The sequence below is a fragment of the Equus przewalskii genome, chromosome 5 (assembly GCF_037783145.1).
Source record: "Equus przewalskii isolate Varuska chromosome 5, EquPr2, whole genome shotgun sequence".
Lineage (NCBI taxonomy): Eukaryota > Metazoa > Chordata > Mammalia > Perissodactyla > Equidae > Equus > Equus przewalskii.
Genome location: NC_091835.1, coordinates 1,976,147 through 2,004,103, shown reverse-complemented (window position 1 = coordinate 2,004,103; position 27,957 = coordinate 1,976,147). Strand labels below are relative to the sequence as shown.

At 35.5% G+C, this 27,957-nt stretch overlaps 1 protein-coding gene across 6 annotated transcripts in view; it reads left to right on the top strand.

The window, feature by feature from the left end:
- The window catches only part of ERBB4 (erb-b2 receptor tyrosine kinase 4), a 1,105,575-nt gene that overhangs the window by 1,041,524 nt on the left and 36,094 nt on the right, over positions 1–27,957 (top strand). For all 6 annotated transcript variants that reach the window (XM_070619838.1, XM_070619836.1, XM_070619833.1 and 3 more), the window contains 5 exons: positions 14,733–14,888; positions 17,208–17,283; positions 20,748–20,894; positions 22,283–22,380; positions 23,777–23,947. In XM_070619838.1, coding sequence (XP_070475939.1) covers positions 14,733–14,888; positions 17,208–17,283; positions 20,748–20,894; positions 22,283–22,380; positions 23,777–23,947 — 648 coding nt within the window. The remainder of the gene's footprint in view (positions 1–14,732; positions 14,889–17,207; positions 17,284–20,747; positions 20,895–22,282; positions 22,381–23,776; positions 23,948–27,957) is intronic.

The following is a 27,957-nucleotide window of genomic DNA, read 5'->3' as shown; positions in this document are numbered from 1 at the left end:
AAAAGTTTTACATTCTCTCACCCTCTCTTATGGCTTTGTTTCCACTGATAAGTTCCCATCTCTATCTGTGGCTCTCAACCTAAAATTAATTCTCCGAGCTACTGTCTTAGCCAAACCCTAAACCATTGCTATCTGAGCTAGGATTGTAGTAACTTAATCGATCTTCCTGATTCTTTCTAATCTCCTTTACTCTTGTCTATTCTTCACAGAACTGCCTAATCTGATCATGTTGATTTGTTTCATCAAAACTTTCAGTGACTCGTTTGCAAATCATATTAAGTAGATACATACAATTACGTTAGACATTTAATTATGGCACTTTTACCCCTTATCAACTTATGTCCCATCCTCATAGACCTTCTTGTATTTTTTTCCCAACATACATTTACCTCTTAAGACTGGGGATTTTTTATATGTCTTTTATACTATCCAGAATACTTTTACTGTATTATAGCCAAAATTTTAAATATATTTAATTTAATATCAAGCTTAAATTCTTCTTTTCTGTCAGACCTCCAGTAATCAATACAGTAAGTGTTACATTCCCTTTTTCCTGTACTTTCAGAATACTTCCTTTACATTTTCTGTTGTATCCGTGAATATCTCTCACACCAAACTATGAAAAGTTTGAAGGACACAGTATATCATCTTTATATGTGCAACAATTAGCAGAGTGCCCAGCAGCACATAATAGCTATTCAATAGATGACTGTTGAGAGAAACAAGGAAACGTTCTTTATTCTTTTGAACTGTCTGTGAAGTAAATTATATACATAATGTATATTGTACACACAAAAAACTAGCAAAGAATCAAGAGAAAATATATAACGCTTGGTTTTTCTTTCTTTTCTTTTAAGAAGCTGATAATCCAATGGATTATGCATACACATATAGAAATAGAAGGTGGCCCTGATTTTCATACAAAATGTGTTCATAACAGAGGCAAAAGTAAAATATATCATAATTGGGATTCAGTGATAGATAAATTCTGTTTTATAAATTATCTAATTTTGCTTTCCTTTTACTTCTTATGTGCAGTGGTAGACTTACAGCATTTTCTCCACATATTTCAATTTTGCTCATTTTAAAATTAATAGATAGTCATTTAGCTTAAGTTCACTGAGTGTACTGCAGAGACTAAAGATATGCTAATGATTTTTCTATTTGTCTCAATTTTATTGATTTCATGAGAGCATTTTTCTTATCACTTTCATTTTCTACTCTATTTTCCTTTGAACCTGGTAGTGAATTGTAATTCAAAATGAAAGTGTACAAGCACAAAACAAAGTTCTGCTGTAATTGAACTGTTGTATGAAAGACAGCAATACGGACTTGTGGTTGTTGCTTGATAGGTGATTTTTGGGATTCAAAGCATTAAAGTATGTTTGAGAATGTCTGAGAAAATTGTACCTGGTTTGAAACGTGAAATTTTGGAAAGCGAGAATCATCTATAATGCAAAATGCTGGACAAAAAGGACAGTAATAATAATTAAGATGTTGAGTGTTTACTATTGCCCAGGCACTGTTCTAAGAGTTTTACATGTACTAGCTCATTTAATTCTCCTAACAACCTTATGAGAAAGTGCTATTATTATTCCTATTTTATAAATGAAGATACTGGCAAACTGAGTAACTAACACGGCTAAGCTGACACAGTTAGCTGCATTTAGTGAGTGGGTGAGCTAAGACTGGAGCCTGGGAGTCTTGTTTTAGAGCTAACACTCCTCAGTGTACTCCACTCTCTCTCAGGTGTCAAAGAGGGACAGGAACGGGCTGTTCTCTCAGAAGATAGTCTGTGTGATGTGTTTTTTCAACTTTCTTCCACATGAGGGATAAACGGCATAAATCTGTGAACTGGAGAGGGTCACTGATGAAGAGGGCAGCTTTGAAATTCCAGTTTGGCACTGTACATGAGCAACACCCTGATTTCCCTAACTTTGCAGAAAAACAGATAGTATTTCACACAAAAACCCAAAATTTTCTGGAAGTAAAAATATTCACTAAGCACTTTGCAATATATATGCAAGTAAGCTTGAAAATAAGCAAATGTTTACCATCTGAAAAAAAAAAAGGAAAAAAGCGTGTATAATAAAAATCATAGCTGGGACTGACCTTGTGGCATAGTGGTTAGGTTAGGCACGTTCCACTTTGTCAGCCCATGTTCACAGGTTTGGATCCCAGGTGCAGACATATACCACTCATCAGCCGTGCTTTGCTGGCTCCCCACATATAAACTGGAGGAAGATTGGCAGAGATGTTAGCTCAGGCTAATCTTCCTCAGAAAATAACTACAACAACAAAAACAAAAAACATTACTAACAATAGAAAATTACTTCCAACAATGTTAAACATTTATTATACTTTTTCTGCTTCCTTTACTTTTAATTGTTATACAACTATATGTTGGTGAATATATTTACTATTGCTGGGGGTGTCTTCTCTTTTAACCTGGTGATTTTAGGCAATAGAAGGAGCATGCATGAATAGATGGAGTAGGGAAAGGAGGAAATCAATCAACTGACTACTCTTTATTGACTGTCTAAAGTGTGATGGAGTTGGTGAATGTGAGGAGGATCAAACTGAGTTATGTCATCTCAATAGGAGCACGCTATTCACAGCTCCAGGAAGTTACCAATCCATAAGGGTTCGCAGCAAAAGAATGAAAGGTGATCATATTTAATCTTTAACTTTTAGGATTTGAGCAACCAAAACATAGCTTTCTACTTTTATCACTTTACTGTTTAATTCTCTTAAAAATGGTTTTATAAACTAATCAGATGAGTAGATGAGTGCTCCATTGGAAATCAGATGTATTTAAGCTTTTTCTGCTCTTCACCTGAAACTGCTAACATTGGGTAATATGCTATATATAGTATTTCTAAATCTTGAGAATAGAAGATGCAGCCTAACGTATGAATATAAGTGTATGTTCTTTCTGCTATATAAAGTAACTGATTTAGCCATACACAGAAAGTTGTTTTAAAATGGTGCTTGATATTCTCAGGATTTAGTTTTAGATAGATATATAGGTAGACAGATAATATTGAGATAGAGAAAATGGGACATTGTGAGGTAATATAATAGAGAGACACAATCTACTTGGTAATGAAGGAAGTGACATCAAATTTGTGATCTAAGAGAGTGTTAGATTTACCCAAGTCTGTCTGAAGCATTATAGGAAGAGTGTAGCAATGCACGGTGAGGAGAGGTTCCAGGTAGAGGGAACAGTAAGTGCAAAAACAAAAGAGCCAAAGAATTCTCTGATTGGCTTGGGCCATAGAGTTCCACCTGAGGAATTCCAAGAAAAGAAGCTAGAATGACAAGCAAAGTCAAGTTGCTTGAGGATGTTTTTCTGCTGTAGGAGAGAAGATGTGGTTTAGTCCATGCACATGACAGCATGTTTGCATGTGTGCCTGTGTGCTGGAAGGTAGTGGAAGATGAGGAAATGATGGATAGTGCATGGGGTCAGAGGAGAGAATTAAGACACGAGAGATGCGTGCATCTTTCATGTCTACCTCTTGGACTAGGTCTGATCCTTTATAGGGTCAGGAGCTAAAGTTAATGAAGAAGTTTTTAAGGGGACTGTTTGAGACTAGAGTCTCAAAAATAGCTATTAATACAACTGGGGGCAAAATATGGCACAGCATTAAGAAGTGAGTAGAGCACCTCCCGAAGACCCTAAGGCTGTGTGGAAGACAGCAGGGCTCTGACGCAGTGAGGAGGATGGAAGGGCAGCAGTCACTGTTTTTTTCTTTTTTGAGGACTATTAGCCCTGAGCTAACATCTGCCACCAATCCTTCTCTACTTTATATGTGCAACTTCTGCCACAGCATAGCTTGACAAGCGATGCATAGGTCCATGCCGGGATCCAAACCAGTGAACTCCGGGTCACTGAAGTGGAATGTGTGAACTTAACCAGTGTGCCACTGGGCTGGCCCCTAGTTTTATCTATATTTTTAAAGTGTTTTGTGTTATTTCTTATACATAAATAGTATTAGGCATTAAATAAGATCATGTTTAACTCATTAAGCTTTTGTTAGATTCAAATGTGTTGCTATACATAATTTGGTTTATTGCTTCTCATTGTTGCATTAAAGTATGCACTCTAACTCAGAGACGTATAACATACAGAACACAGGCATGTTTTGTCAATTTATTGTCTATTTTCCTATCGGTGGGCGCCAACCTTACCTCCACTATGAACAAGACTAAATTGAACATTAACGCTATTTTAAAAATGATATATATCTGCTTAACAGTACAAATAATTTGCTATTCAGGACTGATTTTAGTGTAGCAGAATCTGGACAGACAACAATAGTAATAGTTACTGTGGAAGACACACCATGGAGAGGTTTCTTCTTAATTGAGAAGACTGAAATATTATGGGGAAGGCAAAATATAATTGTGTATGTTACCATTGTATATGTTTGCATATGTAAAATCGTTAGCATTCATTTAGGCACTCCGTGCCAGGGGACTATTTTAAGTGCTCTGTATATAGGAGCTCAGAAGAATCCAGTAAGATCTGTACTACTGTTATTCCCATTTTAAGACAAGGAAACAGATTCACAGAGAAGTAACATGACTTGCCCAAGGATGATAGCTTGTTCCTGACAGAGCTCAGAAGAACCAACATCTGATCGCAGGCAGCTTGACTCCAGAGACAACGATTTTACCCATCACACTCTATGACCATATACACAAAACGATAGTCAATAGATGATAAAACCACATATGAAACTAAGAGAAGACGGTGTGTATAACTGAATGATTGTTAGATAGACAATGGGTGCTCTAAGAACTCAATAATGGGAAAACTCTTGTACACAGTAAACATTTAAAACTTGTAAACAAACTCCTTTAGTTTTGCTAGGTTCCCTTAGGATGGTGCCTCTGGAAGCACTTTACCAACCAACATTTGTGGATTCAAGAATGTATCTTCAACAATCTGAAGGTTGCCTAGCATTTAACTGGCACTCAATACATGCTTGTGGTTGCATTAAATGAACGATAAGACCAAAATTTTGAAAGGCTGTTCAGGCAGTAGGATTTTTCTTTGCAGTGCAGGTGGAACAAATTTAAATGTCTACAATATTTGTGATGGGATGGAGGAAATCAAACCCTACAACTCTTAGGTCAAACCCCAGACAGTGATATTAGACTCCCAATAAGAATGAATGAGGATGCCATTTACATATTCCTGAGGCTGGCAGGCATAACAGATTTTTTTCTTCTTATTCCCTACATTTTCTTCAAGCATTTCTGTAGAAATTTCATTTCCCATCTTTGATAAGCTCTGGGAAATTTCCATTGGAAGAATTTGCAGGACAGCCTTCTTTGAGACTCAAAACTTCTCTTAGAGAAACAACAAAATAATAATAATAAAATAAACAAACAAACAGGTTAAAAAGCATGTGTGAGAAGCCACTGCTTTCCCACCAAATAAACTGCAGGTAAAATGCTTATCTGCCTGGATCAAGCATATACTAAACATGCTACAGTTTTCCCCTCTTGCTGACCTCTTGTCAATATGATGACTGCGGGAAGAGTGAATTGCATAGTGTCCACACTCTCAGAGCAGTGTACTTAAAATGGATTACTTCTGCTCCTTAGGCAGCTGATCAATAAAGATGTGGATTACAACGAGAACGGAGATGTCTGTGGGCTAGACTAGTTATCCTCTGTGTCTCTTTAGAAATTAATTAAAAATCAATGAAGTGTGCAACCTATTGATACAGCCACCTCTAGATTAACAGATAGAAGCTGAGCCTTTCTCTGAGCGTACACCATGTGCGAGCACAGTCAGACACCACAGGGAAGAGGTTGAATGTCTAACGCCTTAGTTATAACTGAGCAGAAACAGACCATCCCTAACATTCTCTAGTTTCATGGAGTTGCATGCTGCTGGTTGAAAACCATAAAGTTCAGTGGGTGGGAAAATGTATATACAGTTTTCCTTCTTAAGACAATTATATCAATTTTTATGAATTATTCTTATTACAAAGCAAAACTTCTACCATCATACAGAACTAAAGAATTTCAATAACATTTTCTTAAATGTGGCTTACTCATTTATGAGTAAGTTTAGTTATAACTGCTGAGTTCAGGTTGAGTTTAGCTATAACTGCTGAATATTTTTAAATAAGCATGTTCCTATGAAAAAACGTGAAATTCCTAGAACACTAAAAGCTCTCATGTGATGTGAGCCAATTTGGTATCCATATATAATGTGTCATTCAATTCAGTTCTGCCTCTGTCTTATTTGGATGCCAACAGACCTGGTCCACTATGCAAATGCTTGCCCAGCACACGTAAAACTCCCAGTGATAGTGCCTATATGCTGCCCTCTGGGAGTCACCCAGCTACTTCCCAACTGCCTGCTCTGACCCATGTTCCTCTTGCTCAGGTTCTTTCCTCCTTAAAATCCTCAAAAGGATGTGAATCACAGCTTCCAGTTTTTGTCTCAATCCCTCATGTTGATTTGGAAGCCCACTGGATGCGTTCCCTTGTTTCAGCTGGTGCACTCTCCCTCTGACAGAATTCTAGGAGTGTTTTCTGTGCCTGTACAAGGACATAAGACAAAGGGACTCCTGCTTTAGACCTGGGCTCATTTTCTAGCCCAACCTCACCATAGAAGGGTCAAGTATCATCATGTAACTGAGGAACGAGGATGGTCTATCTTCATTTAAACTGGCAAGAAGTTGTTATCTGAGTTTCTGCTGTCTTCATAGGCTTCAGGATACATAAGGTGTCATAATAATAGCATAAATTTCACTGTTTCTTGGCCCAACCTGCTTGTAGGGCACCTGTAACTACTTGCCCCTTAGAAGTCTTTTCCAGATATTTCTGGAGTTTCCAGGGAGCCTCATAAATGATCTTGGTTCTTTATCTCAAGGCTCTTCACTGATACCTGCAGCCAGTAAACTCACAGCTGGAGCCCCTCTGGAAATGCTGATGTCTTTGCCTGGGCTGCTATCTCTCAGAGTTTCCAAAGTTGCAGCTTACCACAGTTCAAAACAGTGAATGCTAGGGCCAGCCCGGTGGCGCAGCAGTGAAGTTCACAAATTCCGCTTCAGTGGCCCTGGGTTTGTTGGTTTGGATCCCGGGTGTGGACCTACACACTGCTTGGCAAGCCATGCTGTGGCAGGCGTCCCACATATAAGTAGAGGAAGATGGGCACGGATGTTAGCTTAGGGTCAGTCCTCCTCAGCAAAAGGAAGAAGACTGGCAGCAGATGTTAGCTCAGGGCTAATCTTCCTCAAAAGAAAAAAAAAACATATAGATAGATAAAAATAAATAAATATTTGGATGATGGATTGGAAAGATATGCATTAAAAATACTGTTATGGTTATTTATGACAGATAGAAGAATGGGATTGGGGTGGAGTATAGAGGGGAACAATGATAATAGCATGCATGAATTATGGAGGATGATTAACTCAAAATTCTGTGTACTTGACATCCTGCAGGAAAACAAAGAAAAAAATTATACATTGCCTTATACTGGCTCCCAGAAAACCGTCTCTGAGACAGATTTGCACTCAGGAAGGTTTTTGGTGAGTGTCGTAAAGAACAACACCTATAAGGCAGTGAAAAAGCAGGATTAGGTAGAGGAAAAAGTTGGGATATGATGAAATTGCAGCAGAGGTTTCATCCAATCCCATGGGGTTTTCCCAGAACTAGAATAGCCCTTCATAATTGTCCAGGGGGGTGTGGCCTTCATAACTCTGCATGGACAAATGACTGGAGTCCCTCCTGTGACGGGGCAAAACCCCTGGAAAGCAGCTCTCTTTGCAGTTGGGTTGGGGGCGTCAATACCTCAAAACTAACGCTGCTGAGATCAGCAGCCAACAGTCCCAGAGGCTGAGAGGATGAGGATTTTGGTCCTGAAGAGGTTTCCGGGCAGCACATGACAGCATCTATGACACGCATATATATATATATATATATATATATATATATATATATATGTACAGGCATGCACACACACACATACGCACATTCAAATATATTATTGGGACTATTTGTGAAAAATATCTTTCAAATAGCAACAAATAATGCTCTCATTGCACCTTATTAAAACGACAGAAATTCAGTTGTCCTCAATATTTCAAAATTTTTTTAAGAACTGCAACCTAAACAATTCTCTTGAAGATCATAGGTGCAATTGGGAGATGTGAAAATTAACCATGAGTGTGAACTCAAAGCCAGTCTAAAACAGCCACGTGAAGCTGCTTCTATCCTTCCCAGCGGAATAATAGGAAGAACATTCATGGGCAAAGAGAATGAGAAACAGAGGTTCCCACATCCAGCAGCGCTGAATAAGCAGCAGGTGTTTCAGCTGGCTGCCTTTTCCTTCTCTTACAGTGATCAAAGTGTATTTTTAATAAGAGGGATGAATTTGAGGTTATTTATTTAGCAAACACATGGTATCTTAGAATATTGAATGTTGTAGGTGCTTTACAAACATTAAGTTATTGAATCCTCAAGACAATCCTCAGGGTAGATGCTACCATCCCTATTTAATGGATAAGGAAAGTGAAACACACAAATAAATTAACTAAAGTCACACAGGTAGTAAGTAGCGGGAGTTTATTTTTTAGAGTCAGTCATCTTTAACACTGGATGCACTAAACTGACTTTTGCTAAACCGCTCCACGGTTCCCACTGAATGTTTGAAGTGAGAAATCTACTCTACTTCTTTCTTCACTGTTCTGTGTGTCTATTATTGGCCCACAATTTAATATTTTAGATAGATATATTTTACAGTTTCATCTATCATGGAATAAAAATTTAAAACCAGAGGACACCTCAAGATCGTTTAGGCCAATCTGTCACTTTTATAGGAGAAGTGAGACGAGTATCTGTTGTGATAAACCTAGTGAGCAGTGTGTCCAGGACTTCTTCTGTCTTGCAACACTCAGTTCTGTGTTCTTTCTAGTCTGCAATGAACCAGCTTTTGCTGGTTGTCTCAGTTGATTCAGGTCCAGAGCCCCGTTAATTTCCCTTCATGTACTATTTGGGTAACGTCATTGACTTCATCCAAAAAGGTCCCTTTCTTCCTTGAGCATACTCATATCTTTTGCTCTAACAGTAGAGAGCATTATACCTGGATCCTTTTCTCAGGGATAGAATTGCGTTTAGAAGGAAAGGTAGAAAACAGGAGCAATTTTCATTTGAAGCTAGCTTTCCTGAAGCTTCCCGTTATTAAGAAAGTTTCAGCTTATTAGAATGAAAACGGAAGAAAATGTACTCTTGCTAACTCCAGAGATTAATGCAAGTGAGAGCTGACAGCAGCTTGAAATTTTTAGCTTCACACATGTGTTTGATGAAATTGTCGTGTGGCCTATATATGGGAAGCAAATATTTATCGTCAGAAATAGTCTGGTCTCTCTTGACTTCTGTTAGCTTTCTGCAGCTGAGCAGAATACATTTTCACATTGGATTAAAACATAATAATGCGTTTTTTGCAAGACAGTTGTGGCTTAAATATAAGATTGAAAAGAAGGTCGTTGCTAGGTGTTCGTCAATACCAGTATTTTAAAATTAAGTCAATCACTGATTTTTTCCATAGAGAGGTTTATGAGTCGATTCTAACCAGAGATTAAAACTTTAAATTCAATGGTAATAAAGTTATCATTGGATTTTGTATTAAAGTACGTTTAAGAAAGTCAAGAGTAAAATTTGACTTTCCCTAGCTAGTTTGTATTTATTGACACACATTTTAAGGGGTATGAGCAAAACAGAAAATAAGTTTTCTTTGAAAACGCATTAAAGCATACAGAGCAAGTATTAAAAAGTAAAAATTCTGAATGGTCTAGGTAATGGTAAATTCTGAATAGTTCGGTAAAATCAGATTTGTAGCACCTGGACCAAAAAGTAGACAAAATGACCCTAAAACACATCTACCAAAAAGTCCCCTCAGTGCTGAGTGATAAACAAGAGATGTTTTGGCTGAGCAAATCTACTGTTTTATTCACCCGTGGAAAACATTCTGCAGCACTGAAAACTCTTTGACCTATCTTGTTCACGACCTTCATCTTCACTGAATTCCTGAATCTGTGATATATTTATGAAGGGCACCAAATCTTTTAATAGTCACTAATTTTTCCTTCTTCTTGTAAGACAGCATTCTCAGATGAATCAATATTAAAATAATACTTTGAACAGTAATTATTATGAAATTTGTCTCCACACATTGATCATGATGGGTAGGTTACGGGTATATGTATCACCATTTGCAAACATTTATTGAAACCCACTGTGATGTATTAGCTGAGGCTCACAGATTTTCTGAAATAGGCAATTCAAGGTAATGAGGGAAAGTGATTTCTTGTTCGTGCTGGGACTGGTGATACCCATCTGTGGAACAGTAAGAAAGCTTGCGTGTTATGCACTTACTCCATGCCAGTTACTATTTAAGTACTTTACTTGCATTAACCTATTTAATCATCACAACAACTGTGGGATATGTGCTATTATGGTCGCTTGAGAGAGAAGTAATTGACAGAGAGGCTAAACTGTGAAAGCCACACAGCTATAACACGGCAGAGCTGGGGTTCAATTCACGAAATTGACTCCAGAATCTGCACTCAAACCCATCCACCATCCTGTATACCCCGTGGCAAAAGCAAGAATTGAGTTTCCTATTTAAACAGTACAAATTCCTGCTAAATTATGAAAGGTTCTATAATTTAGCTTAATTTTAAGTATTAATACAAAGTTAATCACCTGCATTATGCCCTGAAATTTACAGAAATATCTAATAATATTTTTTTCTGCAAAAGCACTAGCATCTTTTAAAGCTATATGTTCACTATGCACATTAATCTCTACATACCCACACAACCTGTGACCCATCCAGAGAGGGAGTAGGCTCAAAACGTGGATGTCAGAGCCCCACAGCAAGGGGTCAAATGCCAGTTCTGCCAGTCATTAGATCAATGGCTTATAGCAGGTAACTAGACCTCTCTTAGTCTTCGTTTTCTCATATTTAAAATGGGATGAAAACAGTATGCATCTCGTAAGATTAAGTTAACCTGCCGATGTAGAAGAATTTAGTTTAATATCCACCATGTTCTGAATACACAGTCAACGTTGGCTGTGGTGGTTGTCAGTGTTGATATTCCCATAATGTGCTCCACCTTAGCTGGCATGGCAAGGGCATTGGAGTTGCCATAGGGCAGAGTAAGAGGTTTCTTTTCAATCGATGCAGCTTCCGTCTATCATAATGAATGACCCTTCTTTAATCATCTTCAAATTTCAAGGGACTTCACCCAGTTTATTTTTGTCACTGCTATTTCCAATAACTGTCTACCTCTTTATTTGTATCACACTCTTATTTAAGGAGTGGTTTTGTTTTGAGGGAATCTAGCAGGAATGTGACTAATGAGATCATCTGGTAAGAAAATCCCATCTTAGTGACTGTGATGTGGAGAAACCTATTGTGAGCAGTCCACAGACAATTCAACGCTAATTCAGAATGTGAAAGTAGAACTTACGGTGGCGGTTATAATGAAGTATTTGAAAGTGTGCATCTGTACAGTGATGTTTCATAGTTACAAAACAACCATATAAATGTATTTTGATGGTTTGGTAATGATATAGATGCTTCTGTTTTTATTTCTTTTAATTGTGGTCAGGTGGGTGGGAGAAACTGCATCGAGATTATCATCTGGTTTCCTGAATTGAGTTCTCATTATTTTAAAGGAAATACTTTTCTGGACAAATAGTTTTGAGGTTCAGGATAGGCTATCACTTGCTGAGGCTTTGTGTATAAAATATCAAAGAATTTGTGGACTGTTTGAAGTTTTGCCTGTAACATAGAATTTGTCATTAGAGTCTTAAGTTTCTTGGTGAATATTAGTTCCCTATTGGTATAGCATATACTACTATTCCTGAACATGTTTAAGAAATATAATATATATATATATATATATTTACATTAGGATGATAGTTAAATGAATCATTGTCCACCTAAATTACAAAAGTCAAAAAGCAGATTCATTCTCAATTTTCTCTTCTCTTCATTATTTTCGGTCAATTATCCAGGATGGTTATTTTATTTTATATATTTATCTTGAAATTTTCTTTTCCTTAGTATTCTTTCTGGCCTAGTTTTGTTGAAGATTCAGACACTCTTGCATGTAGGAGCTGGATGAAATTATAACTGATAAAAGCAGAACTCCCTGAAAGTAATAGTGAGTTGTGGAATCCTGGCAAACTGGAGACCAGATGCTCTCAATGGGGTACAGTCAGTAATCAGCTGAAGAGGATGTTTGAAACTTGTCCAGCATTTGGGCCAAAAACATATATATGACAAATATATGTAGCACATGGACTGCCAATGCGTCACCTTTATTGTACACTCTCATCACTTTTCTTCTGCATTGTGGCAGTGGCTCCTGACTTCAGCTATATCTATGTCCGACCCATCCTCTATACTGGCACCAAGTGATGTTTCCAAGACTCCGACGATGGTTGTGCCACTTTCCTTTTTCAAACAATGACTACATCACCACACTGAATACTGCATAAAATGCAAAGTCCAAATTCTCTACCATGACATAGAAGGGGCCTTTCTTGGATTTAACCTCTTCTTATTTTATCAGTCTCCCCACTCCCCACTTCCCCTCCTTTATCCATAAGGCTTTAGAAATACGGAATTACACACTTTTATCCAGGTACACCATGCTGGTGATACCCCTGTGCTTGTTCTCTCTAACTGCAATTTTCTTCTCACCTTGTCCAAATGGTGGCCATGATTCAAACCTTAGTTATGCCTCAGTCCCTCTCTGAAGTCTCCCCTCTCATGCACACATGCTGGTTATGCTACAAACGGTCCTCAAAATACAGCTGTCCCCAAATGCTTACATATATCACACCAATGTGCTCAAGTCTGTATTCCATATCTGCCCACTTCATTAATTAGCTTCTGTCCTCCTTTAGTTCCTAGACCTTCTCTCTTTTTTGTTTTTCTGGTTTCTAGCACAGTACCTGTACATAGTATGTGTTCTATAATTGTGCGGATCTGAGTATCAACTTGTTGCTAACATGCTTTCCACATTCTTATATGAAGGTGGTAAGAAAGAGAAAGATGAATGTTTTTGTGGACTTTTTCTTAAAGGGACAAAATTATTGAAAACACTTTATCTTCATGGCAATAAGTCTACTTTTTGATCCGTTAAGTTATACAAGGGCTATGTGTTTCCAGACTCACTTTATTCAAGGAAATTCCAATTTGGTGTGATCAAACAGAAAATACAGTTTAGGAAAGTGGGAAAAAACCTCATAAATCCCAGTCGTGGGTTGATTTCTGAAAACACCAATACATATGGTGTCACCCAACTGCTGACTGATTGGACCATATCAGGCAGTATCTCCACTGCTCGGGTTTAATGGGCATTTATATAGTATTTGGCTCATGATGATGTTTGAAGCAATCTTCTCTTTACAGTACACTGGGTATACGGTTCATTATTTTTTGACCTGTGTGATTTATGTGTCTGTTTTCCACAGCTCTTGTTTTGATATCAGCAACCATTAATCCTTCAAATCCTGCAGTTGTAATGTTAACTGCCAACAGCATTGATTTGCAATTGGTTTGAGAGTATGCTTCAACCATTTTACAATAATTCTGATTTGTTTTTGAATGACAACTTTTTTCCCACTGAAATCCTCAGATATAGAATTTCCCATAACTCTTCAATAAAAATAGGTTCACTTGAACAAAATATGTTTACCCTAATCTAGGCCTCTGAGTTCATTTCCTTGGTTTTATATAAACCTTTTTGTTAAGGCTAGTGTTTAATGACTTTTAGGTTCTGCTGGAATACAATTAATAATTATTGCTTCTATGGATTACTTTTAAAAATTTGTGTACATTCTAATATATATGTTATATATACATAGATAATATACATATATGTAACATGTATGTATATGTACATATAGATATACATGCATGTGTGTGTGCCTATACTGGGGCAAGAGCCAGCTATATCTCTGTTAGCGATTAGCAGTTCATTTTATTTTTAATTACCCTATATGTTTTATGAAGAAAACATATTAAAGGCTAATTTGAGGGTCATTACAAACTACGTAATTTCACTTGTGGGTTTTTATAATGACTGCTAATGTCATTCAAAATCATTTTTTAAATTAGGGCTTTTAATGCCCCTAGGGTATGCTTCATTTTTTGCATAATTAATAATAATAATATAATTCTTCAGCCTTGATAGAATCTATGGTGGTGATTTTGACACCATGAAACCATCATGTGAAATACTTTTTAAAATTGTGCATAGATGTATTTGTTTGGAGCAAGCACGTAGGGAGAAGACGATACAAAGCAGAAGTTATTGAGAAGAAAATAGTTAGGAACGTGTGGGTCAGTCTGAGTGGATGCCAGCTTATCTACTAGGACACGTGCACACCTCACTGATGAAAGGGTCTGCTAAAGAATATCAAGTCTCCTGAAAAAATCATCTAACATTTAGCTCATGTGCAGGTCACGCATCCTTCTTTATAGAACTTTAGGGGGAAAAGGCCAAAAGCTGTTTGTGGTTTGCTTTTTTATCCCAGGTTTCCCTAATTTTGAAAACATTCCAGGATTCTGACTTCAGTTAGAGGAATCAAACACTTTCAACTGAGCGCTTAGAAACTCCTTTTTAGACACAGGCAAGCCTAGGCATTAGCTGACTTCCGTTGGGGAACTCGGTGTTTTTCAGGGAATGATGTACCTGGAAGAAAGGCGGCTCGTTCATCGGGACTTGGCAGCCCGTAATGTCTTAGTGAAATCTCCAAACCATGTGAAAATCACAGATTTTGGACTAGCCAGACTCTTGGAAGGAGACGAAAAAGAGTATAACGCTGACGGAGGAAAGGTGAGTATCTTTTTGAGAGCAATATTGCTGGAAAATATAGTATAATATCCTTTTATCTTTTTATATGTTATAGGAAGAAGCCAATAAGCCTGAGGTTTAAGAAATGATAAAGTCCCAGTTCTACCATTTGCCTTCTCTCCTGCGCAGGGTAAAAAATGTATATATAGAATAAATTACTAAATTTCATTTCTGAGAAGTAGCTAAAATAAGACAGTGTGTGACTGGATCCACATGGTCCCTTATGTCAGGTCCAGTGTTGGGAAGTGGGTGGATCCATAGGAACTCTAGAAGTTACACTTCCATCCAGGGCCATAGAAATTGTTTCATTGATCTAAGAACATAGGACTGACTATTACAGAGAGACACAACTTCTCTCTCGTAGACTAGAGAGAAGTTTGGCTACTACCAAGAACCATAACTCATTGGAAAATTGGTCATCCTATTTAACTTCTAATCCTCCCATACCAGATACAACAGATTCTTCTTACCTGGCTCTATTTTTTCAGTTTTTATCATAGTGTATGATTTCCCAGTTTACTTTATTTATTGTCTGACTGTCTCCACTAGAATGTAAGCTACTATATCCTAGACATCTGAACAGTGGCACTGGCTCTTCTCCGTTTTCTGACTCTCCTGTGTTCCTGCCTCTCTCAAGGACCATATGGTCTCAGTCTATGCCTTAGTTCCAGCTCTTATCTTTCCTCATTAACCCACAGTTTAGCTTGTCGTCTTTGGCGAACCAACGAAGATATCTCCACTTCATGTGGCGGTCCCTCTAGCTAGACCTGGGAAGACTTAGATCAGAAGAGGCCAAATGAAATAAGCAAATGAAACCTTAACCTACGGTGACCTATAAGCTTATGCTAACAAAAGAAGTTGTTCATATGTCATAAAAATATGTTTATGATGAGCCTTGTTCATGTGGGCTGTCCTAATATATATTATAAATATTTTGCAATGATATGTTTCCAAATGCTTATCATTGATTTTTACCCTAAACTGTTATATAACTATATATATTCAAATCTTATCAGAAGGCAAAGGGACACAAAATTTATTTTTTAAAAAACTCCAGTTTTATAGTGTTATCTGTTTTTTCCTTGATTTTTATTGGCCTATTTTGCCTATTTACTACAAAATTGCAACAGTTTGAGACCACAGTTTTGAAATTCATTACAAGATTGCACAGAAGTAGAAGTCTATAAATCACATGACTTCACTTGTCTTGAGAACACGCAGCTGTAAGATTTGTCTAAAGCAAGATTCATTACAGCTTTGAATGCCTAGTAACCATTAAGTCTTTATCAAGCCACCTGTGATTTAAAACTACTTCTTTACCACAAAGTCCGTAGTCCATAAAGTCGGCTAACTCTTTGCCCATGGGGAAATTGCTTTCAATGTGTCTCTGTTCCCTCTCACTGAATACCATGATTCTGTCATGGAGTTACCTTGGCGTCACCTTGGTGAGCAGCCAACCTCATGATTTCAAAGACCGATTTCATTTTAAGCTTTCAACTGCAAAGTGGAAGTGTTTATCTTTATTCCATAGAATCTAATTATGTCCCAGCTGTATAATGCTGTCCTTCGTAGCTGAAACTCATTCTGCTGACCCACCATCAGCAGGCTGTGAGTTGAGTTGTTTTTCTTGTAGTGACGGTGGGTTTGTACTGATCCTCTCACATTCTTTCATATAATTCCTATTTTGAAAATGGTACATATTTTCAATACTGACTAACCAAGATGAGGGAGGTCATTTGTGGCTGGGGGACAAAGCAAGGCTAACTTCGGAATTCATTATTTTAGGTTTTTAGTGATCAAATTATATGAGAGGAGAAGGAAGGGGCAAGTGTAGAAAGGGTCCATTGTACCAGTGGCCTGAAATTTGTCTAAGAGTGAAAGGGATGACTGAAAATATAAGGAATCTCATACTCTGGGAAAAAATATAATATGACCACATTTTTACAAGTGCATTGTTAGATGTTTAGAATTGATATTATGAATCATAATATTAGCTAGTAACTTAATTATCAACATTGACTAAGAACTATAGCAAGTGATACTTATTGCTTTATTTTTCATTATTTATGAAACTTTTAAAAAATAAATATATCTTTAGGTTAATTCACTTTATAAATTTTAAATATTCAATTCATTTGTTCCTGTATTAAAAAATAACATTTGTATTTATATTTATTTTATATTTACACACACAATTGAAAAATACAATTTAGATGAATCTGGAGACCCACATTTAGGAAATAAATGTAAAAAATGACGTTTTATATAACTGTAAAACTTTCACTTCTTATTTCTCTGTAGATGCCAATTAAGTGGATGGCTCTGGAGTGTATACACTATAGGAAATTCACCCACCAGAGTGATGTTTGGAGCTATGGTAAATAAATCTTCCTTGTGAATTAAGGCTTTAAAGGCAAAGATAAATATATTAAGTTCATGTAAAACATCATGAGCCAAATTACTTTATTGTGTTGGAAATACCTATTTATAAGTTTTCTTTCCTCAAGAAACAAACTCTTTGCTCTTCCATTAAAAAAACAAAACTCTAAACATTATTGTTACCTGCCTTTTTTTGTTATTTTTGGGGTCTTTAGAAAGTAATACATTGATATCTCTGTTGAGTTGTCTGCCATAACCTTTGGGTTGGTAGCAATTTGTCTGATCGTTTTGACAGGACAAAAAAGAACCACCAATTTTAGTTTAGGGATAATTTTATAGAATCTCATGGCCTTAATTTTCAACAACTCTTTGATAACATAACTCTGCATGCAATGAATGTTAAAATTTTTTTTAAAAAGCTTTTTTTTTTGCATATGGGAATTTCTGTTTTATAGTATGAAAATAACGATTATTGTTACAACAAAGAACATTACTAAAAGCAGTAGGTGAGAAGAACAAATGTGACATAAGAGAAAGGACTGTTAACTGCAGCTTTGATTCTAATTTCCAAACCAATTTTGGGGTCAACAGATATATTGTAGGGTGAATAATATGAACTGGAAAATTTTGTGATTTTAAAAATTAGAACATTTATTTAACTGCATTTAACTCAGTTGTTGAGATGAGCTACTTAGCATCTATCTAACTATTTACAACTTAAGTCCATCCAGGTATTAGTAAGAGGGAATCAACACCTTTTCTAAGCTTAAAATATATCATCTAAAAGTAGCATTTCTTACAAATAAAAAGCGCAATATCCATTTAAGTAAAAAGGTGGTGGTGAGACATAAAAAGCACAGTACAATTTATTCTACTCAAATTTAAGCTTAGTTTTATATATACAATTTTTCTTTTTAGAAAAAAAGAATTAAGCTATTTCATCACTAGACAATGTATGCCTCTTATCTAGAAAAGCATAAATTATCTTTAAAAAAAGTTGAGACATTTCTATAAAGTGTTTTTTCCCGTCACACGTGTATGTCATAGGAGGTGTTAACATTTCCATGAAGGCTTCATGTATTCTACTCAGATTAAAAGTAGAAAGTGTGTGTTAGACAAGTACAGGGAACTGCTTGACAAAACTTAGTTATTACACTGTAAGGACTAAATAGAAAAACTATATAAAAATCTCTCTATATGATAGATTTATATGTTACACATTAGCAGATAGATAAGCACTTATATATTACATAATATAGATTAACATATGTTGTATAATATAAATAGATTTATAATTATATTTTGTATGATATATTTATATATTATCATATATAATTTTTTCTCTTTTTTTCTTCTTATATTTCCCTGAATTAAATGTGGCAATCTACTGCATGCAAATTTTAAATGACCTCTAAAACAAGTTAAAAAAATATATGTAAATGTTGGCAGGGCAATCACATTTTTAATAGTAAAATTTATCTTTGGGGGAAAATCCTGTCACTCAGGCTGTAATGTTTATCTTCATGCTGAGTTACAAGATCTCTTAGGAGCTATTCAGTAAAAAGAGAGAGAGAGAGAGATAGACAGACAGCACTCTGTTTTGAAGCATAGACCAGGTCATCAATCCATATTCACAAGGCATTTTAAGATTTTTACAATATATCATAGTTGCTTGCAAAAGGCATATAAGGCAGGGAAAGATACATAATCTTGTTTATAGTGCACCTTTGTGGAAAATTGTCACTGGGTATGTCTTTATTTTCATAAAAATAAATATCCATCAGCTATGGTTTATATCTTCAAATGATAGAATTGTATTGTATGTTTTGAGGATGTTTCTGATTTAGTTTTCTTGAGATTGTCCTTCTACACAAAACCGTCTCTTTTTAAGCCTATTCTGTCATCATTCCTGAAAAATATAATTAGACTATTATTGGCAAGAGTGGGAACTTTGATAAAACAAAAGGAGAAAAGTTTTTGTGTTTAGATGTTTATTTTTATTATATTTTCTACTATTTTTATTTTCAATTGCTTTGCATTTTGCTTATATTAGAAGTTCCGATAGAGATATGAGAGCATCTATTTTGTCTTAATAAAATGTTCTCATTAAATACATATTCTATACCTGTGACTGACTGAATAGAAACGGACAGTCATCCACTTCTTAGCTTATTCCAGCCTGCCTCATGGACACTAAGTTTAAATTATTGGTTCTATGGAGTCATTCTCTAATATGCAAAATTAATAAAGATCAAATAGTTAAATTGTGTCATAGTTACATGTTTACATTGTATCTAAAAATCATAAGATGTAAATATCAATAAAAAATGAGGTAGTTAATGATTCTATTATGAAAGATAATTTGAAGTTCACATATACATTTGTATTTTAAGCTTCATATTTTTATCAATCAATGAGAACTGTTATGGATTAAAGTAAACTTACGTTTGAATAAATAATTCATTACAGATGGCAGTGGAAAAGAAAACATAGCACTCATAAACGGATTTTATATTAAAAGATACCTATATATATGCATTAGTCAAAATTCACTTAGTAATACTATTTTGCCCAGATGGCTATTTTTGAACTTACAATCTTCATACTTAAGAAAAATGCAACTTTTTAACTGCATAATTATTAGATCATAAAGAATAGATTTGTAGTGTATATATTATTGCTCACGTCAGAATCATTATTATTATCAAAGCTGGCTATTTACATGCTAATATTTAGGGTTATTTGCCTTTACAGAGGAAATCAGTATTCTGATGATTCAAGAAGGTCACTTCATTGTCTAAGGAATAAACTATTATTGATTCTCTTCAATGTCATTATGCTCACTTCATATTTATTGTATCGTATGTATGGATCGTTTGTCACTCAGGCTCTCATATGGGCTAAAGAAATGAATCTGTTTTGCTCCACTTGTTCTCTTTGTGTTAGTTAAAAAAAAAAGCCACAATTATCTACCATAACATAAGGCAATCATTCTGGAACCCCAGCTCAGCCTTCAGCGCTTTTAATAGAGAAAATGTTAATCAAAATTAGTCAATATCAGATTTTACCTGTGATCATATTTACTTGGTACTGAATATACGTGTATATGGTGAATATATTGTTTTATGGGCTCTAATGTGGTGTAGTGAAACTTTACTTGGGTGAGCAAGCATTAGTATTACTTATACGTAGAAATGGGGGAACAGATTCTGTATTCTGATGTCCACTCTGAATTGGCTCTGCTACCCATTAAAAATTTCAAGACAGTAATAAGAGAACTGAATTTCCCACAAGGATTTGGGCATTGGGCTTCTCATAATGGACATAGGAATCTGAAGAGCCTTTCTTTGGATTCTTTTTGATTGCCCTCTAGGCAGTGTTTCTTTTTCCACTGACATATTGCTGGGTTGTTCAAAGGATGTTGTTAGATATGCTTATGTAGGAATTTGATCTCCAATTTAGGAGTCACTATTTGGGAACTGATGACCTTTGGAGGAAAACCCTACGATGGAATTCCAACCCGAGAAATCCCTGATTTATTAGAGAAAGGAGAACGTTTGCCCCAGCCTCCCATCTGCACTATTGATGTCTACATGGTCATGGTCAAATGTAAGATTGCAAAATAAATTTATCATCACTGTCATCATTCTTAGTAAAATAATACTGCAGATTGACTGCATAATGTTGCTGTGTATTGAAAAATATAAACATTCAAGATAATTACGAAAGGAGCATGTCAAAACATGTTTTTATTATGAATATTAACGTAAAGCAATATCATGCTTGCACGCTATAATGTCAAAATTATATGACTCTTACTCTTCTTAGTCATGTCACTTTCATTCTCATTTCCATGACAGTCAAATTGTCTGTCATAAAGACAAAATGTAATTAGTCACAATAATGTTAGTAATCTTTATGGGAAAATCACAGACTAAATAAATGATCTAAATAGAAAGAAAGCTTGAAACTGATAGTTCAAAAAATGAATTAAATGGAAATAGGTTTACCAGTTTTAGTCAACAGGAAATTAGCAGGGCAGAGTGGGAAATGGGAAGAAATGAGTCTACATTGAACTAAAAACATTATGAATGTTGACTTTTATTCAATTTGATCATTTGTTTACATCTAACTATTACCTTTTCTCCGTTCTATGCCCCAGACACATATGTATTATAAATGTGTTTTGGAAGCCTAGGCTCTTAATTTAAATAGAATTAGGGAAGTCTCTTGAGTTTCTGACTTAATTTAAGTGAGATTAACGTTCAGCAATCTTTCTTGTGTAATCTGGGGTTTTCCCCTTTTGATTTACACAGAGTTAGCACAGAAACAAACTGGTGAAGGTGAAAAAGCAACTTATTAATAAGAGACTTTGGACCCAGGTCTGCTCAGATTTATATTCATGACATGTGTGATACATTCTGACAGTGAGAGAAGGAATAAAAAATGTGCTTTCCAGTTCAGGTCAGCATGCCCTTTCCTCTAAGCATAGTTTTATTTACTCAATATTTAGTTAGAAAGAAACTGATACCTCACTGCGAAGTTAACCTTTTTCAGTTTCAATAGTTCCAGAAACACCTATTTTCTCATTAGCATCTTGGCATCAATAGCATTTTTTCTTTTAAGTAGATGCTTACAGAATATAGAGCATTTGAGCTTTGTCAAAAGAGAAACAATTCAGGTGACATTAATGATGTATAAAATAACACCCCAAAACATCCCAGAACAAGAATAAAAACTGAACTCCCAAAAAAGAAGAAACAAGCTTTATAGCTTTTATAGCTGAATATAGTATATTACATTTAGTTATGAATATCAACAAAGTGAGATACAGCCTCCCTTATTGTATTGTTTCTTTCATTAGCTTTCTTTGTTTTTCCGATCGTTATTATTAAAATACATTTTCAGAACTTAGCCTATATTTTCATGAAATTTACATCTCACGTCTTCTCCTAATTGTGGATATACTGACTCTTTCATTGTGTGTGAATTTCTAGGTTGGATGATTGATGCTGACAGTAGACCTAAATTTAAAGAACTGGCCGCTGAATTTTCGAGGATGGCTCGAGACCCTCAGAGATATCTAGTTATTCAGGTTGGTACATTTGACTTAGATTTTTAAGAATATCTCAATGGGAAGCTCACTACAAAATATGAATAATATCTGGACTTTGGAACTGTGGGAATCACCACTCTCAAGTCAATTAACTAAGCAGAACATCATGTGAAATGACTTATGGAAAGAGCCTTTTACTTGATGTCAGAACCACCTCTAAGCATCTTCCCTTGGTACTCGTGCCTCTGCTGTTGAACAACTAGGTAATTATGATTACCCAGATACATAACAAGGCCTTCATCCTCAGACAAGCCTTCTAGCACTCTGCTTTTTATTAACTTTAAATGGAAGTCATCTTCATTATTATAATCCTCCCTTTTCAGACTAAATCAAAGATGGATTTTTGTTTTAATCTTGCCGATGTCTGAAGAGAATGAATTAAAAGTATCAATATATTGACATTTAACTTCCTAGAAAAATGTTTTTCCATATGTTTTGTTTTGGGAGGTATTCAATATTCAAGTAATGAGTTAGATTCAAACTATTATATATCCGCATGTACATATGTAGATATGAATTATATGTACATATGAATCAAATAACAGGTCAAAAGAACATTTTTACCTTTAGCACTAGAAAAAGTGGATTGGATAATGTAAAAATTGTAATATATTTCTCTATGATTATTCTTACCTAAACCATAAACAAATGAACCTTGTATTGCACTGAGCTAATTTTCCTCAATAAAACAAGGTAGCCTTTATCTTCATATCAATGGTCTGGTATGCAGATAAAAGCCAGGTTTTAAAAGATAATGATTTCCAGCTGGCCTTTTCCCAAATTAATTTTCATGAACAAATTATTTACAAAAGTATCACATAACTTTGAAAAAATAAAAATATATATATGATAAATAGGTGAGGTAAGAAAGAGTATAATAAGCATTTTGGCACTTGCACTGTGATTTCGAACGCTATCACTTTAACAATTTTGTGCTATAGAACAAATCAGGGAGCCTATGCATCCTGATAACTCTACACTATCAAACCAGTGGAATAAAATAAAGATTGATAAGTCAATTGCCCTTTATTATTTACTCTTAAAGTCACAGCCCAAATGCCATCTTGCAATAAAGCTTACCATTATTCTCAGATCTGAAATGGATTACACCAAAACAGCATAGCATTCTGCTTTATTCATCTCTAATGGCATTTACCACATTTTTCTTGTATTAAATTTGTTTATCTTACCCTGTCATATCTAAATATGTTAAAGTCTTCTTTATGCCTGGTAGTTGTGCTAAAGGATTATTTTTTTAAATGTGTACATGAATTTTCCACCATTTATTTTGATACTACATAAATTTGCTGCAAAGACCACAAATTTAGATGAAGGAAGAATCACTTTTGTCTGTGTCTGATGGGCAATCCTCTAGGGTGATGATCGTATGAAACTTCCCAGTCCAAACGACAGCAAGTTCTTTCAGAATCTCTTGGATGAAGAGGATTTAGAGGATATGATGGATGCTGAGGAATACCTGGTCCCTCAGGCTTTCAACATCCCACCTCCCATCTATACTTCCAGAGCAAGAATTGACTCAAATAGGGTAAGAAGTAATTATATACCACTTCTTATATTACCTATGAGAAACAGAATCATGTAAATATATTATAAGCACTAAAATTATGAAATAATTATCTAGCTCAAATCAGTGTGACTCCTAGATTAAAAACATACCATACCAACAAAAGATATGCCAAGTTTGCCATATGTAGTTAATTTTGGAAGACAAGCATGGGCAATACAATATTCACTCTGAAACATCCCCAAGATTTCCAAAGGAGATAAGCTTTTTTGTCTTAAATGAGGAAAGCCTTAATTTTTAAAAATCTGCAACAAATTCCAACTAATAAAACTGTACATGTTTATAAGTAAATGAAAATTCTTACCAAAATAGGCTTTCTACTTTTCTTTCTTAATAAGATGATATGACTTATTAGTCAAGAAGTAATACAAGTACAGCTCTCTTCGTTCACTTAGAAGACGTTAAATATTTTCTGTCAAGTTGAAGTAGAAACAGAAAACTGCGCAATCCTTGAACTAAATCAATCACATTCGGTGGACTGCTGAATTGTTTCTAAGATATAGATTTAAGTTTTGAAAGAAGCTTCTGAAAAGAATTTACATTTCATTTTAAATATTAAGCCCACTCTATATGAATACCATTCTTTCTCTGAAAACTGTCAATCCGTGTGTTCATTCATTTATTTTTAAAAATTCATTCATCGTTCTTTCAGTATGTATTGAGTACCTCTGCCTGTGAGGCATTATTAGACACTTGAGAGTCAAAGAATTTTGACATAAATCCTGCCTTCAAGAAATGCCCAGGTTAATGAAAGAGTCACACAGATATAGAGACAGACCACAGCATGATAATTGTTATAATCAAGTGTTCATTGGCCAGTATGGAGAAGCAGTAAAATAATGTTTGGAATCAATTTCTCCCATTGATAAGACATAAACACCATGCTTAATTTCTTCTAGAAGGCAATTCTTTTCTCTTACTCGCCTTCTCCATCTGAGAACATCACCATAGCTAGCGGAACAAATAGCATCCTATTTGTCTTGATCATGAGCATAAGAAAACTTTCAAGTTGCTGCTCATTCTCTAAAAATCAAGTTATTTGCTGTATTTCAGATTGACAGCAATAAGAAAATAATGCTCACCTAGAGTTTACCATGTATCAACACATATATATAGTCTCTTAATCCTTACAGCAATCCCATGATTATTATCTCCACCTTACAAATGAAGAAACTTGTCACAGAGTTAAATGATTTGGCTGGTGTCACACAGTTAGCCAGTGGAAGAGCAGAATTCTAACGTAAGCAGTTGCCTCTACCACACATACTGTTGCTTCAAAGTTATTGGAACATGTTATTTTCATGCTATGGTTGTTTTTCTTGGAATCAACCTCAGTGTCTGAGATACATGTGGTTTGAGAAATTTCCCAAGAGATTTTCTTATAAAATGCATGCCCCAGCCTGTCCTATGCCTTTTGCCCATCCACCCCCATCAGGAGGGTCTGAGACAGAAAGAGGCAAAGACGGAGACCTCAATTAATTTTTGTTTTCTATGAAAAATATGTCTTGCAGCCCAACGGGGAGGAGATATAAGTAAAAGTCTTAAAAATGAAACCAACTAATAGATATTGAACATCAGCCTTTTCTTTATGGGAAGGAACGAAGTCTAAGATGTGCAAAGGAGGTGTTTTTTTTCTCTGTACACTTAGTGAAATGGTCAAATTATAACTTTGGTATTTATATTTTTTTGTGCCAAATATATATTACTTTCATTAAAACAGGGAAATGTCAAGAAAATAGTTTTTCTTCCTTAACATGAAATGTTATAAAGGCCAGGAGCTTGAATCTTTTCTTTTCATAAGGATCCTCAAATTCTAACTTTCTGTTTATTTTAGTTTATGCTCAGTGCAAGGAATTGTTCATAAAGACTTGAGTTAATGGAAACAAAGTAGAAGCCACATTAGAAATGATTTGGCCTTTAGTCTTCATCTCTTATTCCACATTATTATTTAAACAATGTTATCTGTAAATTTATTTTTACTTTTTCAGGTCCTTGTTAAAGGAGTTGTGCTTAAATATCATTTTATTTTCATGCACTAAAAAGCCTTATTAGGGGCCGGCCTGGTGGTGCAGCCGTTAAGTGCACACGTTGCACTTCAGCGGCCCGGGTTTCACTGGTTCAGATCCTGGGTGCAGACATGGCACCTGCTTGGCACGCCATGCTGTGGTAGGCGTCCCATATATAAAGTAGAGGAAGATGGGCATGGATGTTAGCTCAGGGCCAGTCTTCCTCAGTGAAAAGAGGAAGATTGGCAGCAGATGTCAGCTCAGGGCTAATCTTCCTTAAAAGAAAAGCCTTATTAGTCATCTGTATTTTCCTATTTTTTTTCATCTGGCTTTATGTAACTTTTATGGTAATTTCTAATATACGTAAATGCTGCCCCCCATTCTTTCCTATAAAATTGTTATATTATCTTATAGGTAGAAAATAAATTACTTTAATTTTAGGTTCTGTGGCCAACTTATGTGGTAAGGGAGTATCTTAAAGTGAATTTTAATCAAATGTTTTTGAGTATATTTGTTGAACTTTGAAACCAAAAAATAATTCAGTTTTTAGATACAGACTCCTCACTAGCTGAGAAGCTTTAGATAATGTTCTGAATATCTTTGCAACTTTTTTCTCATTTGTAAAATAAACACAGTAGTATTTATATGACTATTATGCAATTAAAAAAATTGCAGAGTAGCCAAAGTGCCAGGTAAATAAATACTTATTACCCTCTTTTTAGAATCACCTAAATTTCATTTTTACTTGTTTCCTTGTGAATATCATAAGTAATTACATTCTTTGATAAGGTTTTCTACACATTATCTGTGAAAAACATTTTATACAATCACTATTTGACAAGCTAATTATTTCTGCTGATGTGTTCTGATAGCAAATAAGTTCTAGAGGTTATTTCTTCTATGGTGCTTTTCATTATTTCACATTCCGTATGTATTTTGATAAATTATAACCTTAAAACAATGAGCCAATAACCAAAAATAGAATGTTAGGGGCTGGCCCCATGGACGAGTGGTTAAGTTCACTCATTCCACTTCAGCTGCTCAGGGTTTCGCTGGTTCTGATTCTGGGCGTGGACATGGCACCGCTCATCAGGCCATGCTGAAGTCGCGTCCCAGATGGCACAACCAGAGGTACTCACGACTTGAATATACAACTATGTACTGGGAGGTTTTGGGGAGAAGAAGGAGAAAAAAAAAAAGAAGATTGGAACAGTTGTTAGCTCAGGTGCCAATCTTTAAAAAAAAAAATAGAATGTTGATATTTATCCAGCAAGTTGATAGATACAAATGCAAATAATGCTAGAAAACACTCATCTAACTTATAGTTGTCATTATTATTATTGTCACACCCCCTTTTAATATTAAGCACTTTTATCAAAATAATATACCGAAAGCACTTACTCTAGTGTGATATAAATAAGAGAACATGAGAAGCTATCTAACTCATGCAAACTTTAATTCTCTACATCTGTAAAATGGGGATTAAAAAATTCCTAACAGAATATTGTGAAGATTAACTTTTTAGTATATCTAAGTATGTTGCTCATTGACGGACATGTAGAAGATGCTCAGTAGTGTGGAAATAAACGAAGACCAACCAAATGAGAACAGCAAAGGCTATTTATTCAGAGCTCGCTATAGCAAGGGAGTCAGCCACTGTCACTTGTGTTTTGACAAAGACTCAAAGGCGGACAGAGGAGTGGGAAAGCTGTCGAGTGGAGAATAGGGGCAGCTGCAGGTCTGCTGAGATTGCAGACTGCTGGCATGGGGAAGCTGCGATCGGGCTGACTAGAAGTGGGGCTTCCTATGTGGCTGGTTATGGTGCATAGTTGGCTTTCTCTGGTTGGCCCTAAGTTGAAAGTGAGGATAAAAATCAGGGAAGCTGTCAGTTATTAATCAAGTCCTGGCCATTTGGCGCCGATCATTACAGAAGTTATTGTTTAGCTTCCTGGATTGCTACTAGAG